The sequence below is a fragment of the Eleginops maclovinus genome, chromosome 12, assembly GCF_036324505.1.
Source record: "Eleginops maclovinus isolate JMC-PN-2008 ecotype Puerto Natales chromosome 12, JC_Emac_rtc_rv5, whole genome shotgun sequence".
Taxonomy (NCBI): domain Eukaryota; kingdom Metazoa; phylum Chordata; class Actinopteri; order Perciformes; family Eleginopidae; genus Eleginops; species Eleginops maclovinus.
The window spans coordinates 20,343,563-20,359,796 of NC_086360.1; the positions used below are offsets into that span (position 1 = coordinate 20,343,563).

Below are 16,234 nucleotides of genomic sequence, written 5' to 3' on the forward strand. Positions count from 1 at the left end.
GGATTAGAGTTGATGAAAGAGAAGAGAATTGGACTTAGGGATGGGTTGTTAGGAAAAATACAGGAGGCCTGGTATTGCAACGCTGGCATCTGTCGCTACCGCCGGCACCCAGGGTGGTATACAGTACTTTACTTTGAATTAGACCTCTGCCGGCTTCTCAGTTAACACCTGAGGAGGTCATTAGGATGCCATTAGGATGAGTAGTGCTGGGAAGGTTGGGGGGATGAGAGAGAGGGATATCTACACTAAGTGTAAACAGTCTGTCTGTCAGTCTGAGTCTGAGAACTTTCTCTTCCCCTGGAGAGCCCTCTCTCCTCTGACAGAAGAGTGACAGAGACCTCATGGGAATTACACTCTCTCTCCCCCTCTTTTTGTTTCCTACACGGCCTGACAGATCACACATTCACAACAATAGGCTCTATTTTAATACCACTTTTGGTTGGTACACAAGGCTGACTTAAAATAAACAACCTTTCTATTGCCTCATGCTCTCTCTCATTTTCACAGTCTCTCTTTCTGAGTATGCTTTGCTGTTGTTGCGCTGCATTGTTGGGGGGATTTTCTTCTTTTTTTTCTTCTCCTCTATTCTCTGGAGAAGAAGGAACGCTTTCCTGGGTGCCGTCAGTGATACGGCATGAACAGCTCTTTCAGTTTCATTATATAAACAGCTTTGATGCCTCTTCTTGCTCTCTGGTTTCTATGGGTAAGTGGCTTTTGGAGGGGGCTCTGGACTACAGAGTTAAGAGACGTGTGTGCCTGTACATGAATTTCTTGTGTATAACTGCTGCTGTATTGAGTTCATTTGTGCACAGGGCTGACTCTTAAGATTTTATCAGATAATGCAGATTGGCATTTTCTGCACCAATGAGTACCCCAATTGCTCCAGTTACAATTCAAACAGCTCAGTAGCTGTGACTGTGATCACTTAAAGACGTGTTTTAAAACGAGTTCACGTTTATTTTCATTGATTGATTGTATATGTTATTGTAACTAAAATTAATTTGGAGTTATAGTGTCTAAAATCCATCTCGATGCAACTTACGGTAACTCGGATAAACTTCAGGTCATGTCTTCCTACCCTGTATCTTATTATAAGTATTTTATTTTCTCTCTTTATTCCTCATCCCTTTATCTTTCCCACTTCCTGTCCATTTTCTCTACGCCTTGCATTTGTTTTTTGTTAGTGCCTGGGAAAGATAATCACCCTATCGCCTTAGGTGCGGTCAGTCAAACCAGGCATGACTGCTGTAATCAGTACAAGAACACACACACATACACGCATTAACTGATACATAAGCACACATAATGTGGGAGGTCTCTGTATAGATTGAAAACATCAACTTGCAGCAACAATTAAGCATTAAGGGTTTGGAATGGTGTGTTAGGAAGACAGAGGAAGAGATTGTTATGGGGATGACCAAAGGTTTGCGAGAAGTTGATGTCAAAGCCCACCTACTTGGAGGCCTTTCTCAGAGGCCTCGTACTGTACTGCTCTCTCCCCATCCACCCCTCCTTCACGCTCCCTCTCCTCTCAGCTGTTCACCGCAGTGGGAGCTGGCACACACTTCTGGCTCCTGGGGATTACTTCTCCATGTCTCCCTTCTTGTCTTTCTTCTTTCCTCCCTCTGAGCCCTCCTCTAAGTCTCTTCCTTCCTCCCTGATCCCACTTTTCTTGCTTCATCGCCACAATGCTTCCTCTACACAAACAAACCACAGACACAGAGGTGACCTCAGCCGCAGAAGGTCTTTTTCAGACTCTCCCACCGCCGCTCTCACAGTTGTTTGGATAGTTTGCTTTTGTTCTAGAATACATCATCACTCAGCTGTCATAGCAGACAATGAAACTCAAATTGTAGCTGTTATTGCTCTTTTTTCCCGTATTGAAAGCAGACTTTGTCTCTAGTCTAGAGAGACGTACTTTGTGCCTGTTACAAATGTTTCGTAAAGGGTCTTTCGTGGTCACTACTCTGTGTCTCCGATGGTGAAATTGTGCAGTCAGGGCCGATCTAAACTCACATTGAACATTTAGGTATATATTATATTCTGAATAATATTTCATAGTTTTTTCAGATAAGAAATACATGGTAAGCATGTTTATGGCCATTCAACCTTTTGCTTGAATTGAATTGTGTTGCTTTTATCTCTTCTCTCCACTCTTTTTAACAAGCCTCCATTTCCTCTTTTCTCTTTGTACGTATTATTTTCCAAATCCACTCCTCACGCTTCCCCAATCGTCCAATGTAAGCTTCCTGCAGGCATTTCATTAAAGCACTAATAACACATTGGTAATTAGGTGACAAAGAGGCTTTTCTTATTGTACTGATCAGCTGCTGAGACGTAGTCCTCAGAGGCCCACACAGAAGGATGTGTGTGTGCGTGCGTGTGTGTGCGCGTGTCTGTTTTTTTTCTGCATTGTATGCCTCAGCTCTGAAGTGTATCCCATTTTTCAACAAAAAAAACGTACAGTAGATCACTTGTATTGTTTCTTTTCAACACTTACTTTTGATCGCTGCAGGTTTCAGTCAAACAGATGACCACACAGCCTTTATGTAAACTCAGATATAAGATTCCTATGTATGACCTACAGTATCCGTTTATAAGTACAAATGCATTTACACCGTTAAACTTTTCTTTCAACTTTTTCTCTCTTTTCTTGTTCCGTATTAGTCTGTCAGCTTATTCTATATCAGATGGTTTCCGAGCCACCTGAGGCACTGAACAAATAACGTAGTGCAAATGAAATTTCCTGTGAGGCTTATTGATGTCATTAAACACTAGCATACTGAGGCCCAGAATCATTTTAGTCTTCATCAGACTGGCTGACATTTTAGTGAATTAGCCGTTGGAGGTTTAGTTGGTTGGAGTGAGGTGGTGTTGTTTTAGCTCCTCCAGCATTTTTCCTCCTTCACAGGGTCAAACGTTTGGAATCGATCATCTCATTTGGTCTGTCTGCTGGCCTTTGATTGGCTGTCATAATATGTGTCTGGTGCATAATGTTATTCTTGCATGTTTTTCTGCTTGGGAGTTAATCAAGTTAGAATTGAGTTTCTTTCAAGAATAAAAAAGCATTGCACTATTGTGGCTGTCGTGAGAATTTATAGTAGTAGCTAGTAGCTAACTTATGCTAAGTTGCATTTTGGATGTTCGAAGTTTATAACGTGTAGTAATTTAGAGCATGCATAATATCACTGTCCCATAGTTGACATTTTTCGATCATGGTCTGAACACATTTTTAACTCAAGGAAACTTCTTTGTAACATTTTTGCACAGTAATGTCAGCAGCGAGGGCAGAGATTCTCCGGCTCTAGTGATGTTGGGGAAATGTAGTCTTGCGCTTAGAAATATCATGATGTTTCTTGACAATAAGTGTTTTTGTCTCCTAGAACTAGAACTACACCTTATTTCACATACTGTAGCTTACAAAGGGCACTTTTGATTGGGTACTAAAAACACACTAGATTTTTCTGTTTCATGCTTTTGGTTTTTAATAATAATAATAATGATGATTTATATTGTTTTTTTATAATAAATCTGTTAGTAGTCCAATATTAAACATTTCACTTGTTGTACTCATAGGTGTGATTATCCATTCCTATAGCAGCAATAATGTTGATCGAAAGCATCGGTCTCTGTTGATCCCTGTTTGTGTTAGGGGTTTCAATGCATCCAAATCTAATCAAAATAGGACTTCATCCCTAGAGCAAAACAGCATTTTGGTCAGGTCTCCTTGTGGTCTATCCGCTCATCATTGTATTGTTATGTCACGACCAGGACAGGGAGTCTATCATTGAACGTGTTTGTGAATCATCATCATCAGAGCGACAATAGATTCAACACAACTCACTGCCAGCAGACGTGTGGCCTGTCATCTATTATCACCGCTCCTGTGTCTTCCCCTCACAAGTGATCAAAAATCGAATCCGTTCCACAAAGCACTCCTCTCTGTTCTAAACAGGATGTGGGGAGAAGAAAAGAAGGAAAGGAGAAATAAGGAAATGGAAAAGAAAGTTGTTAATGTCACTGAACCATGAAAGGCTTGGCCTGGGGTTGAAATGATTCGGTGTACAAGGTTCTTTAGTGCTGTGGCTGCGGGGATAAACATAACTTACATCAGCCCTTCGCTTGTACAGGAGATTTCCTCTCCTGGCACTTACAACCTCAACACTCTAACTGCACTGCGATTCACACACACACACACACACACACACACACACACACACACACACACACACACACACACACACACACACACACACACACACACACACACACACACACATCCATCCTGCGCATCGCACACAGTACGATCTAGGCCCTTTCAAGTATCTCATGTACACACACCACACACAACCCAGAGGGCAAACAAGGGTTTGGATAGTATTTTCTATTCTGTTTGTAAGCATGACAGTGCTCGCTATTACTTGTTCACACATACAGTACATGCAGACTTTAGTTGGCCTTTGTTGGATGGATTTTTATCAACAGCAATACTAATTGCATTAGTGTTTTTATCAATGTAATGTTTGATTGTGTGTTCTGTGTTATTTTCTCCCCAGATCATCACGCAGTACGTTTATGAGCTGTTGGAGAAAAAGTGCAACATGACCAAACAAATCCTTCCGGTAAGTACCCAGAGTGAAAAGAGGCATTTTCCTCTTTGATTTATGCCCTTGAAGATTAAAGGGAGTATTAAATATGAAAATTGACGTAAATGCTTAGGCTTCAGAGTGTGATTATGATATTGAGTGTCCTGTTTAAAAAAATAAAGAAAAGAGGATTGTGAGGCGTCAGCTCTCCTCATTCCCTATCAGTCTTTGTCTTTCTCTTTCTATCTCACTCGGTTTCTCTCTTTCCCCCTCTTTCTTTCCCCCCCTCCCCTGCCCACATCCTTTGTGCAAAAGTGTCTCCTCAACAAATTAACTGTATTGTGACGTGTCATTTCAAAGGCGCAGAGGCGCAGCATGCTGATGTTTAATCTGTTTTGCATTCATTCGCGCTGAAGGGGACTTTCTACTCTGCCATCATGGAGTTATTCTTTGCCCAGCTCATCCAGGCTCAGAGCACACACTTGATCCCTTTTATTTGTTGTTGGAAGCATGTTTGTCTCTTTACCCCTCCCTCGCTGTTCTTTTTATGTTCATAAAAGTTGTGATCATTTTTCAGGCTGTGTTTATAGGGATGTTAGGCAGCGCTGGTGTTTAGAAGCATAGCAGAGTTAGCCCCGGCGCTAACAGTGTCCATAAATCACCAAGCCAGGGACTCAGCGCCTTTCATTAGCCCCATACACTTTTACTGGTTTATCCGCCTGGCCTATTTATCTCATTATTCCTGTGGAAAATTGCTCTGTTCTGCTTTTCTGCTGCCCACCCGCCTGCATGTATATGGTGTGTGTGTGTGTGTGTGTGTGTGTGTGTGTGTGTGTGTGGTGGGTCCGTCCACCTGCATGGCATTGAACTTGTGACCGCAGATTTTAAGAAGATTAACCACAGCCAAGTATAGGGAGAGGGAATGAGGGAGCAAAAGAGAATAAAGGGTAAGATTTTCTCCCCCACTCCGCTCTCTTTGTCTGCTTGGATTAAGTTCTTGCAGCTGCCACCCATGGCTTTTATGGACAGTGTTTGTGTCCTTAGCGATTCTTCCAGGCATACTTGGGAGGGATGCAAAGGCGCGTGGTATGTGGACGGAGCGCATGCACATATACACAACCGCTCACTTACCTACTGAGCCTCTTTTTCAGTTTGTGTCACCTTCTGCTCTCTGTTATTGGCACAAAAAGCTGTTTCCTATGATGATTATTAATGAATAGTGTACTGATTCTGCGGTACATATGAGTTTTTATTTTATTACAGTTCATAATCGTTCTTTGAAGAAGCAGATATCACAATGTGTTAGTCTTCTGAATTTGCTCCTATTGCACAGAAAGAGCAGAAATCATATTGAAAATATTGAGTATATAAATTGAAATTGAAAAAGTATTCTGTTGTTATCATAAGAGATTTTTGGATTCCACTACAATAGCAATGTCACATACTTACACACACAACCTGTGTTTTCCTGAATGTTTAGGAAGAACGTACGGATGATGAACCCACCAGTTTTATCTACCTGAGCCCTGATGCCTTGTCCAACCCTTCGAAGCTGCTGGTGCTGATCCAGGGCAGTGGTGTGGTGCGCGCTGGTCAGTGGGCCCGTAGACTCATCATCAACCAGGACCTGGACTCAGGGACACAGATCCCGTTCATCACCAGAGCCATGGAGGTAGTTGACACAGCAAAAGAGGTTCAAACTATTCTGTCGGTTGTTTTCTGGTCTTTTGATCCGGGAGAATACACTATTGACACTGCATGTATGATGTTAGAAAAGGATGTATTGTGCAGCTAGTTCCAAATACATACCATAATTATAACTTGTCTTGTTGTTGTGGTAATATTAGTAGTAGTAGTTGCCACAAACATAACCGCAGTGCTTAACCGAAGCCAACAGTTGCACACGGTTAATTTAAAAATAGCAGGCTTGAATCTTTGGGGGTCTGGGGGGCGTTGTGGCACAGTCAGAACCAAGAGTCGTGGTATTTAGTCTTCTTGTATTTGACTGGAGCTTTGAATGTGATTGTGGGTAATTTGTTGTTGCTCTGTGCTTTCGTATCTCAGACTCTGGATGTACAGTAGTGCATCGACTCATTTCAGTTCTCATTTTAGAATTAACACAAGTGTGGAGTGGAAAGGAAACTTCTCCATGGTTTATATAAGACATAATATGAAGCTGTTTGCACTCAACAGGGTCTTGTTTTCACATAAGACAAATAGATCAAGTATACATTTATTCACAGATCCAAACAAAGACTGATACTCTTGAATAACACAACTGTACAGTCCTCTACATAAGTGAGTATTATATTGTTCTTGTTAGTGAAATTAAGCATATTCTCTAACATGATTATCATTATACAAGAAAAAAGCATTCTTATGTTATGATGCATGAATCTTATTTAGTCCTGTGTACTCATGGGTAACTGAGCTGAGAGAGAAGATATAATGTAATGAAGAAAATATAAATTCATTTCCTACCATATGATCATACAGTTTGTCAGCAAGTAAAAGGTGCCTGTGTCTGTCTTATTATTTTTCACCCCATCTCTGTAGTCATTTGTCAGCCTGGCCACGACGACCTGTGTAATTTCATCGTCCTGCTGTTCAAATTGACTTAAGGGGGGATCCTGCTCTCCCTCTCCTCTTGTTCCCTTGTTTGGTCAATCTGAATGCCATAAAGACCTTCACTGCTGTGTAAAGCCTGCTCCTGCTGTGTACAACAACAGGAGAGGATTGGGCTGTGTGCGTGCGCGTTTGTGCAAAAGAATCATTCGGCTGCCCCGAGACTGTCTTTGATTTACAGTTACCCTGGCTGGTGTTACAGTTGGAGAAGGGTTGTGTCGCCCAAAGCCAAAGTCACAGCTTAGATATAGAGAACACTGTGTAGTGCGAGTGTAGCTCATTCATCACAGTAAACAAGAAATTCTGTTCTTATACCCTGACAAATCATCATCCATGCATTAACCACACACAGGCCTCGATGATAAAGTCTGCACTGGAAAGACAGGCACGGTCAATTCATGCTGTCTGCATTCATTACAGGCATGTCTGTAGTTTATTATGTCATACTATTAATTTAGGTGGATGTAGTTTCGAAGTGCATTCAACAGGAGTCACAGCTTCTACACGAAAAAGGTAAGGTATTAATTCAGCAAAGGAAAAAAATAAATAAAATGAAACCTATGAAACATGTTTGATCAACAACTCAATTGAATGACAGCTCAGTGAGATGTGCAGCCAATACACACATCAACATTTACTATCACAACTATATTAAAAGTAAAATCCCATGATAGAGCAAGTTTGTGAAGCGACCACCTCAAGGATAGCCAATTAGCCGTTATTACCATTATTGCAGAGTGGCATTGGCAAGAGTTTTCACGTTTTTTTCTCATATGTTACATGCCATCAGCTGATTCTGATGATTAGTTCCCCCTCAAGCCGAGAAGGACCAGCTAAACAGGATGATAATCGAAAGTAGTGACAAGCTGCATACTCATCAGCTTCCCATTAAACTGAAGGTGTTCATTGTGCTATTTTCAGTGGATACTGGGGTGCAATTTGCTCAAAATTTCCACCACATGACTACTCAACACTATAAAACAATGACAATTAAAATGGCTGTATTCAATAATATGCAATCACATATCTGTATTGGCATGTTATTCTGACTATGTTATATGGGATATTGACATAAAATTGCGATATTTTGTTACAGATTTCAGATGTTTTCCTCGACTCTGACAGAGAAATCAAATATAAATCTGTGAAGCATTCTTGAAATGTATGCATTCATGATATATGGTATCTCTTAAGTCAAAGTTTATAATGAGTTCCTGCCAGGTCAGCCAAGTGGGTATTTGACACCCAGCATGTTATATTTAAACTCCTTGTGGGAAGAGAGGTGCAGCAGAAATGGTGAGGTGGTGATGTCTGAAACCTGGCAAAAAGCAACCGTATAAACCATTTAACTTCTTTAAATAAATTAAATATATAAACAACACAGTAATGATTGAAAGGAGGTGGTAAAAATCAGTTTAAGCCAATAGAGAGGTAAGAATATTTATTATAACTAAATATAAATATAGTCTCCTTACTTCCAGACATGGGCAGGTACTCAGCGGTTCACTTTTGCGATTGCTACCTTTATGGCTCCCATCATCTATAATATCTCCACTTACACATTCAGTCCACAGGTGCATGTACTGCAAAATTCAACCTGACTAACAAAAAAGTGTCTGGAACATCTAGGAAAAGACATGGATAAGGATAGTGACGAACACTAGAAACACCACTACATTCAAAGAAAGAAAGACATTGTTGATATCCAGTGTGAGAACTGACAGCAGTGGGATATTCGTGTAACCAAACTCTTGTTTAGGATGGTACTAAAACAAATGTGTAATTCATTCTGACTCTTTCTGACTGTGTTAGAGCAAGTCTGGCACTGTGACAATTACACTATATTTTTGGTTTAAAACATTTAGTTTGAGAGCAGTGTCGGGTCAAATGTTGACTTTTTAGTATTATTTTTTAATAATTTCTGTATGAGGCTCCATTTTCCACAAGTGTTTCGTGGCAAAAATTAGTTGCCTCGAGTGCAGCTCATGTGAAGTTACTCATGGGAAGTTGATTGGAAATTCAAAGCCTGCAGCGAAGGGTCAACTGGAGTGCATTTGGCAAATATAGGGGGAGCTTGTGGCTTCGCAGAACTCATGAGCAACACAGATACAGTAAGACTCATCACTAATTGTGTGTGTGTGTGTGTGTGTGTGTGTGTGTGTGTGTGTGTGTGTGTGTGTGTGTGTGTGTGTGTGTGTGTGTGTGTGTGTGTGTGTGTGTGTGTGTGTGTGTGTGTGTGTGTGTGTGTGTGTGTGTGTGTGTGTGTGTGTGTGTGTGTGTGTGTGTGTGTGTGTGTGTGTGTGTGTGTGTGTGAAAACAGTGTAATTCTCGCTTTCACATACCTGTGTCAAAGCACCACTCTGAAATTCTTGGCCATGTTCCACGGAAGTTCGAGTCAGCCTTTCCTCTCTTCCGATGGAAAAAAGTAGCTGATTGTGCAAGTTAATCAGGCCCTTTACACAATACACACACACGACACAGACTCACATACATTCACTGGGTTAATCTTGAGGCAGCTTTTCTCTTAGGCACCATTTGCGCCCCATCACCTGTTTCTGCCTCTCATACACACCATGCAGATGTAACAATCTTGGTCATGTTTGTATAATGTATGTGTTAAAGGTACGTCTAAAATATGAGATCGCAGACACAGAGAAAAACATACCAATACAGACATAAATACAACACATGGGGCAGAGGATGTGCTTGTGGCAGTGTTGCCGGGCTAAGTGAAAACGTCATACTGTATGAGCAAGTCTCATGCATGTTGTCTTTTCGTGTGTGTGTGCGCGTGTGTGTGTGTGTGTGTGTGTGTGTGCGCACGTGCGCGTGTGTGTGTGTGTGTGTGTGCGCGTGCAGAAGTGGTGCTATTCCCATAGCCCAGAGGTAAAATGACAGGTGAGAGGAGGACGCTCCAGCAACAACCAGTGAGTGGGGAAAAGAGGTGGAAAAGAGGAATCTTAGATGGAAAGGGGAGTGGAGGGGTGCAGAGAGGGAGTTGGGTTATGATTGGTTGGAAGAGGACAGAAGAGGAGAGAAGGAGTGGGGTACAGAGAGGATTGAAGCACGGAGAAAGAAATGAGAGGAAGACTAGGGAGTGACTGCAAATGGGGTGGGACTGGCAGAGGAGAGACGGGAGTTGAGAGAGAGAGTAGGCAGAAGGCAGGCTTCTGACAGCTCCACTACTGGGAGAGGGCCTCTTAATGACAGCTTATTCCTTCATGATTTCAATTCCTGACAGTCGACAGGTCTGCTTGTTGCATCATGGCAGCTGTATCATTACCTTCTGGCCCTGTCACTGCTCTGCATCCTGAGACTGAGATGGTGGAGGTGGAGGGTGGGTGCCGTGGGGTTTGGAGGGGAAGGGGGGATGAGGGAGAGAGAGAGAGAAAGAGAGGGAGGTTACAGTCAGAATAATTGAAGGAGGGAATATTGAAAGGTGGGATGATTAGTTATTGTCACTGTTGGAGTTGACAATAGGACTTTCAACATGTAGAAGTTTGTGTCCATATTGTAACGGGAAAAAAAATATTGTTTTGAGGCCTTTTTTGTTTTTCTGCTCTAACTTTGTCACTCCTTGACCCTTTTCCCTTAACTTCGCCTGCAATCGCAATCTTTCGGTTTGAAGACAATTTTAATTCTTGGCCAAAATGTAGTTAGAAATCACAAACGTGTTTATTTAGGGTGGAGGAAATACTATATGTTGTACTTATGTTTCTAGATGAACTAGAACCAGTTTAAAGCTACAGACATGATTTCTAGAGGAGTTCAGTTGACTATGTACTTGTTTTCCGATGTGAGAAATCTCCAGCTTGATTTTTTTAATTTAATTCATACTCCTATTTTTCTTTTAGCACAAAGATATAATAAATAGGAATGAATTCATCCAAAAATCTAAGCCTGAGAAAACTGCAAATTGTTAACTGCATATACAAGTGCACTCATACACACAACCACACACATTTTACACTGTCCTCAAGAACTACTTAATTAAAATATGGAAGTTGCTAATACAAAAACAGATCTATGCCCCCTGTAATGTCTCCCCTTCTTCTCACCCCCCCCCCCCCCCTTTTCTTCAACTCCCTTGGTCTCCCCCTCTCTTGATAGTGAGTCAGGCTCGACATTGGAGCCCCACTGGAAAAAAAAGAGGGGGTGTGGTGTTTTCAAAAGTGTGTCAAAAGCCTAGGGGTTTGTATCTGCCCAGAATTTCAATGGGAGGCTGAAAGGGGGCAGCGAAGCAGACAAACTCAAACACAGAAATCCTCTTTTAATTTTGGTCATGCTGCCCACCCTTGTCTTTTTTCTTTGTGTTTTTATAGCTAGATGATGTCCTCTTCAACATCAGCTGCACACTCTGGCTTCTGCCTGTGTTGTGTCATGGCCCTTCATGATGTGAGGATATCTCTCTCGCTCTCTCTCACTTTCCAATCACCATTCTGCCTCCTCCTCCTTTCTCATTAGTTCTTCTAATGCCCCCCAAGCAGTGAGTTAACCTGTGTGTGTGTGTGTGTGTGTGTGTGTGTGTGTGTGTGTGTGTGTGTGTGTGTGTGTGTGTGTGTGTGTGTGTGTGTGTGTGTGTGTGTGTGTGTGTGTGTGTGTGTGTGTGTGTGTGTGTGTGTGTGTGTGTGTGTGTGTGTGTGTGTGTAAACCAGTGATAACATTGTACATACAGTGTGTGTTCAGCCTATCTTAGGGCATCAGGTGGCTACAGAGGCCAGACAAGGTATCATTCTATCAAGACAGCCAGGTTTAGCCAGAGGACAGTTTCTGTGTGTGTATGTGTGTGTACGTGTGTCTGTATAGGGGTCAAAAGATATGCCTTGCTGCCTTGGCCTTGTAATAGTAGCCCTGCAAGCAACACGCACACACACATGCAGACTTACACTCACCTCCAGGTGGGAAGGTCCCAGCACATCCCGCAGCTCAGATCAATGCACTTGACACCTTCAAAGGCGAGTGTGGGGCCTGGACTTGCTCTGGGGTTAAACCTCTTTTAAGTAGCATCCCGCGGGAAGGCAGCTGTCAATAACCCACCATAATTACCGGGGCCAGGCCCGCCAAGGGCTCCGCTGCACAGGCCAAATTAAAAATTGATCAGAGGGAGAGAAAACATTATTTTGTGGTGGTATTCCCTGTCCTAACAGCACTGCTGCTGCCGTATGTGAAATCTCATCAATTGAGGTCCAAGCAAGATATCTAGAGAGCTATTTATCTATCTACCTGCCCCCGCCCCCTCGTCCAGATGAACAATCGAGTGCTGTTGTCCCTGTTGAAAGAAAAAGCATTTGCATATTAAGTGTCTTTCCATGTGCACATCCGTATGTGTGTGTTTCTCTACAGGCAGTGTGTGAGTGTGTGCATACTGTATGAGCATGCAGCTGATTGTTATGTTCTCCAGGTAATCGAGCATCCTCCGCTATCTGTGGTGTGTGTGCGTTTACATGTGTGCACGTGCGTGTGTGAGAGCACCTTGTAGCAGTATATTGATTGTGGTCTCATTGAGTTTTTCTTGGCAGGGAGCCTTTATTTGTCAGTCAGAGAGTGATATGAAGAAGATATGTTCATCCTCAGGCTTCCTCAGGAAAACACACAGGCTATTGTTTCACAAGACACTGATACATGAGAACAACCGTTTACAATGGGTTTGAGGTATTTTAAAAACACATTGTAGGTAAAAGCTCATAGCACGTGATTGTTATCATTGTTTCTTTTAGTGCTTGGTGTAGGACATATTATTTGCATTTCGCATTAAGCCCTATATAAGAGGGGTTTTCTTTTGGGAGGTCCTGTCATTTTTGTAATTACCAGTCACATCTGAAATTTGCATCCACCGCAGTTCTGCCAGATACATAAATGTTTCAGGGGGAACATGCATTTTGACATTTTGCGTTTGGCCTAAGAGCAAACATTCAGGGGGAGAACAGCAAGTGTTGTGGCGTTAATTAGTGTTGATTGGCTTCCATAAACACATGAAGAGGATTTTAACAATTTCACAGTTACAGTAAATGAACTTTGTCAATTCTACAATGCAGATATCATTTATTTTCTACCAAGTACCTCTGGACTTACACACATATTGTTGCGTGTGCATATTGCATTAGAGTATTCCTCCCCGAGAATGAATCCATTTGAATAGTGTGACTTTAAATATAGCACTTTAGATCAGTTGTTCCCAAAGTTGTTACTGCAGAACCCCGGGGTGCTATAAAAAGTGGCCAAGGATGGGGCAAGATTTGTTTCTTATTTTTGATACCTTATTATCACACATTTTGTCACAGTAAACACACCTAAAATAAATGCAGATAATACATTTTTACTATGACATTCTCAGCTTAAGGGAGTGCATGCGAGTGTGTATGTAGGTTCCATGGTTCAAACTGGTCTGGGAGCTTACTGCTGTAGATCCAAAAACTGAACCCGTTTGTTCAAAAGAACGATTAGTTTGTTGCAGAAGTTATCACTTAAGGAAAAAATAAACTTTTACTTTCTGATTGTACATTATGCACACATTTACTTTGTCTATACTTAGTTGAAAAAGCTGTTGAGAGTTATATAGAGTTAAAGAGATATGTCAGTTTCCAGGCTGCTCATGCCACCATGCTGCTTGGGGGATGAGAGGATGGAAAACAAAAGAAAATGAGAGAGGAAGACTTTGATCTAATTGTGAAACATTATTTGGAAGAGAAGATTTTTCAGCCCATGTGTGATAATTGACTTAATTTTTTCTCTTGAAATTAACAAATTACACTATCAAACAGGCTTTGTGTGTGTATGTGTGTGAGGTGGGTAGTAGGTCATCTGCAGCTGCCGGCAGTGTGTGTGCGTCCCAGTGGGAAGGTCTTGTTTAGTCTCTCTTCCAGAGGGCCCCAGGCAGTGTGTGGTGGATACCTCTTCACTCTCTCACTGGGAACACTTCTCTATGGCCAATACACACACACTTTCCAACACACACATTGAGACACACACAAAGAAATCAGGCACACACGCACAAAAAACTCCTCTACAATCTTTTGTACCATTCGTCAACCTGTTCAGCAGCGGTTCACCGTCTGACAGCAGAAACATTATTTGGTTACAGGTGGGTGGATGTACCATATGTGTTTGAGTCAGTTGATATTACATGCAGACACACACACACAAACACAAAGGCTTCTTCATTCTTTAACCAATTTTACATGTATTCTTCATCGCAGCAGGTTTGCAGAGGTTAAAAGTGTTTTTCCAAGAGGAAATTGAGTTTCGCGCAAAGCTAGTGGTGAGCAGAGAGGTGACCCGCTGTGAATTTGGACTACACACACACACACACACACACACACACACACACACACACACACACACACACACACACACACACACATACAATCAGCCACTGAGCATCTCATAGGGTCAAAGTTGAAACCTGCTGTAAGCTCTCCAGTGCCAGTGTCATGCTCCTGGACTGTGTGTGCCACTCTTTGATCGATGAGTGGAAACTCTGTGCTTAAATAGGGGTTACCAGGGTTGCAGGGGGCACACCGGGGTTAGAGGCAAACAAAAACAAATCTTTCAAGTAATAGTTTTAGTTCCTACTTTGTGGTTCAAAATAAAAGTAGAAACTGGAGGGCCGCTGTCGTTTTCCTGGAGACATTTCAAACTTAGTTTTGGAAAGTGATTTTTTTACATATTGTGTAATGTAGCAACATAATAGTATTCAGACATGTTAACTAGCTTTCTTAATCATTTGGATCAGTCGAGTATTTGACATACAGATGATTACCAATATGCCACACATTTATTTGAGACTGCGGTTTTATCTGCACATATGTTAGTGTCTTGTAGCTGTCTGCTTTGTGTTTATCCTGTCTCTGTATGTGAGCAGACATCCAAGATGGAATCTGTGTTTGAAGGCTTATCTGTCATGTTGGACTGATATTGTCCTGCATTCTCTGTGGATGTGAAATGTACATTTCAGTGCATCAGATCACTGCTGTGATGCCGGTGTCTCAGTGTTTCTAGATATGTGCGCTTTTGTGTCAGTGCAGAGGAAAGAGAGACAGACAATGAGGAGAGATGGCACCAATGATCAGATTTGCTCCGCAGCTCTTTTGTCTTCTGCAGCTCAGAGGGTCAGTGGAGGTTTGTTTCTGTATGTGCCGAGAGTTGGCATTAACAGTCATCTTAGGTTGAACTTTGACACACTTTCTGTCTCAGTGTTTTTCTTTAATTGACTGCTTTGTTTTATTGCTACAACATTCAGATATCAGGATCTAAACTTCTTTGCAGAACAATTAAACAACATCTGCTATAGTTCATCCATTACTTTTGGAGCCTTACTTTGGTTTCATCTGAGTCAACACCAATCTGTATTTTGTTTCTCTCTCTTTCCCTTTATCTGGTAATATGGTGCTCATGATAGGTGTTATTATCACACTGTATGCTGACAGCCTATCCCTTAACCCTCTTATGAGCACACCATGCCACGCTTGGCTGACTTGTTTGCGCTGATGTCAAGTTTTAGCGGTTAGCAGGCGGTTACCATATGCCACTGTGCTTCTGTCGCCCCCGATGTCAGTCAAACGAATGTCAACCCTATGCTCAGAAACACAGTAAGCCACAGTGCACACCCCGAAACACAGCTGCAGTGACATGACATACAGTCTCTCATACAGGAATAATGTAAACACAAATAAAACTTGCTATAAAGCAAATACAGGAGTACGAAATAAAGAATCACATCTTGGCAGGTATGCCATGGGAGGACAGGCTCTCCAGAAAGGCCCTGACATGCTGTTCCTCATCTGCTGACTGAAGGATGCTGCAGAACCTGCAGGGGTCCTCTGAGTGAGAGAAGCACATGTGAAACATAAATCTAAACAAACACATTAGTAAGCAGTAGATGCACTTAATCAAGAATTTCCAATGACAATGTAGTTCGTTACAAAAGTAATTTCACTGCAGTGTGTACACGACTGAGGTGTTGACTTACTGCCTTCCTCCTCCTAGACATTGCAAACCATGTTTGTCACAATGCACAACCTAGC

General features: G+C 41.9%; 1 protein-coding gene across 6 annotated transcripts in view; it reads left to right on the forward strand.

Annotated features, from left to right (window-relative positions):
• The window catches only part of arb2a (ARB2 cotranscriptional regulator A), a 146,823-nt gene that overhangs the window by 12,102 nt on the left and 118,487 nt on the right, over positions 1-16,234 (forward strand). For all 6 annotated transcript variants that reach the window (XM_063897399.1, XM_063897401.1, XM_063897400.1 and 3 more), the window contains exons 5-6: positions 4,557-4,622; positions 6,067-6,258. In XM_063897399.1, the coding sequence (XP_063753469.1) occupies positions 4,557-4,622; positions 6,067-6,258 (258 nt within the window). The remainder of the gene's footprint in view (positions 1-4,556; positions 4,623-6,066; positions 6,259-16,234) is intronic.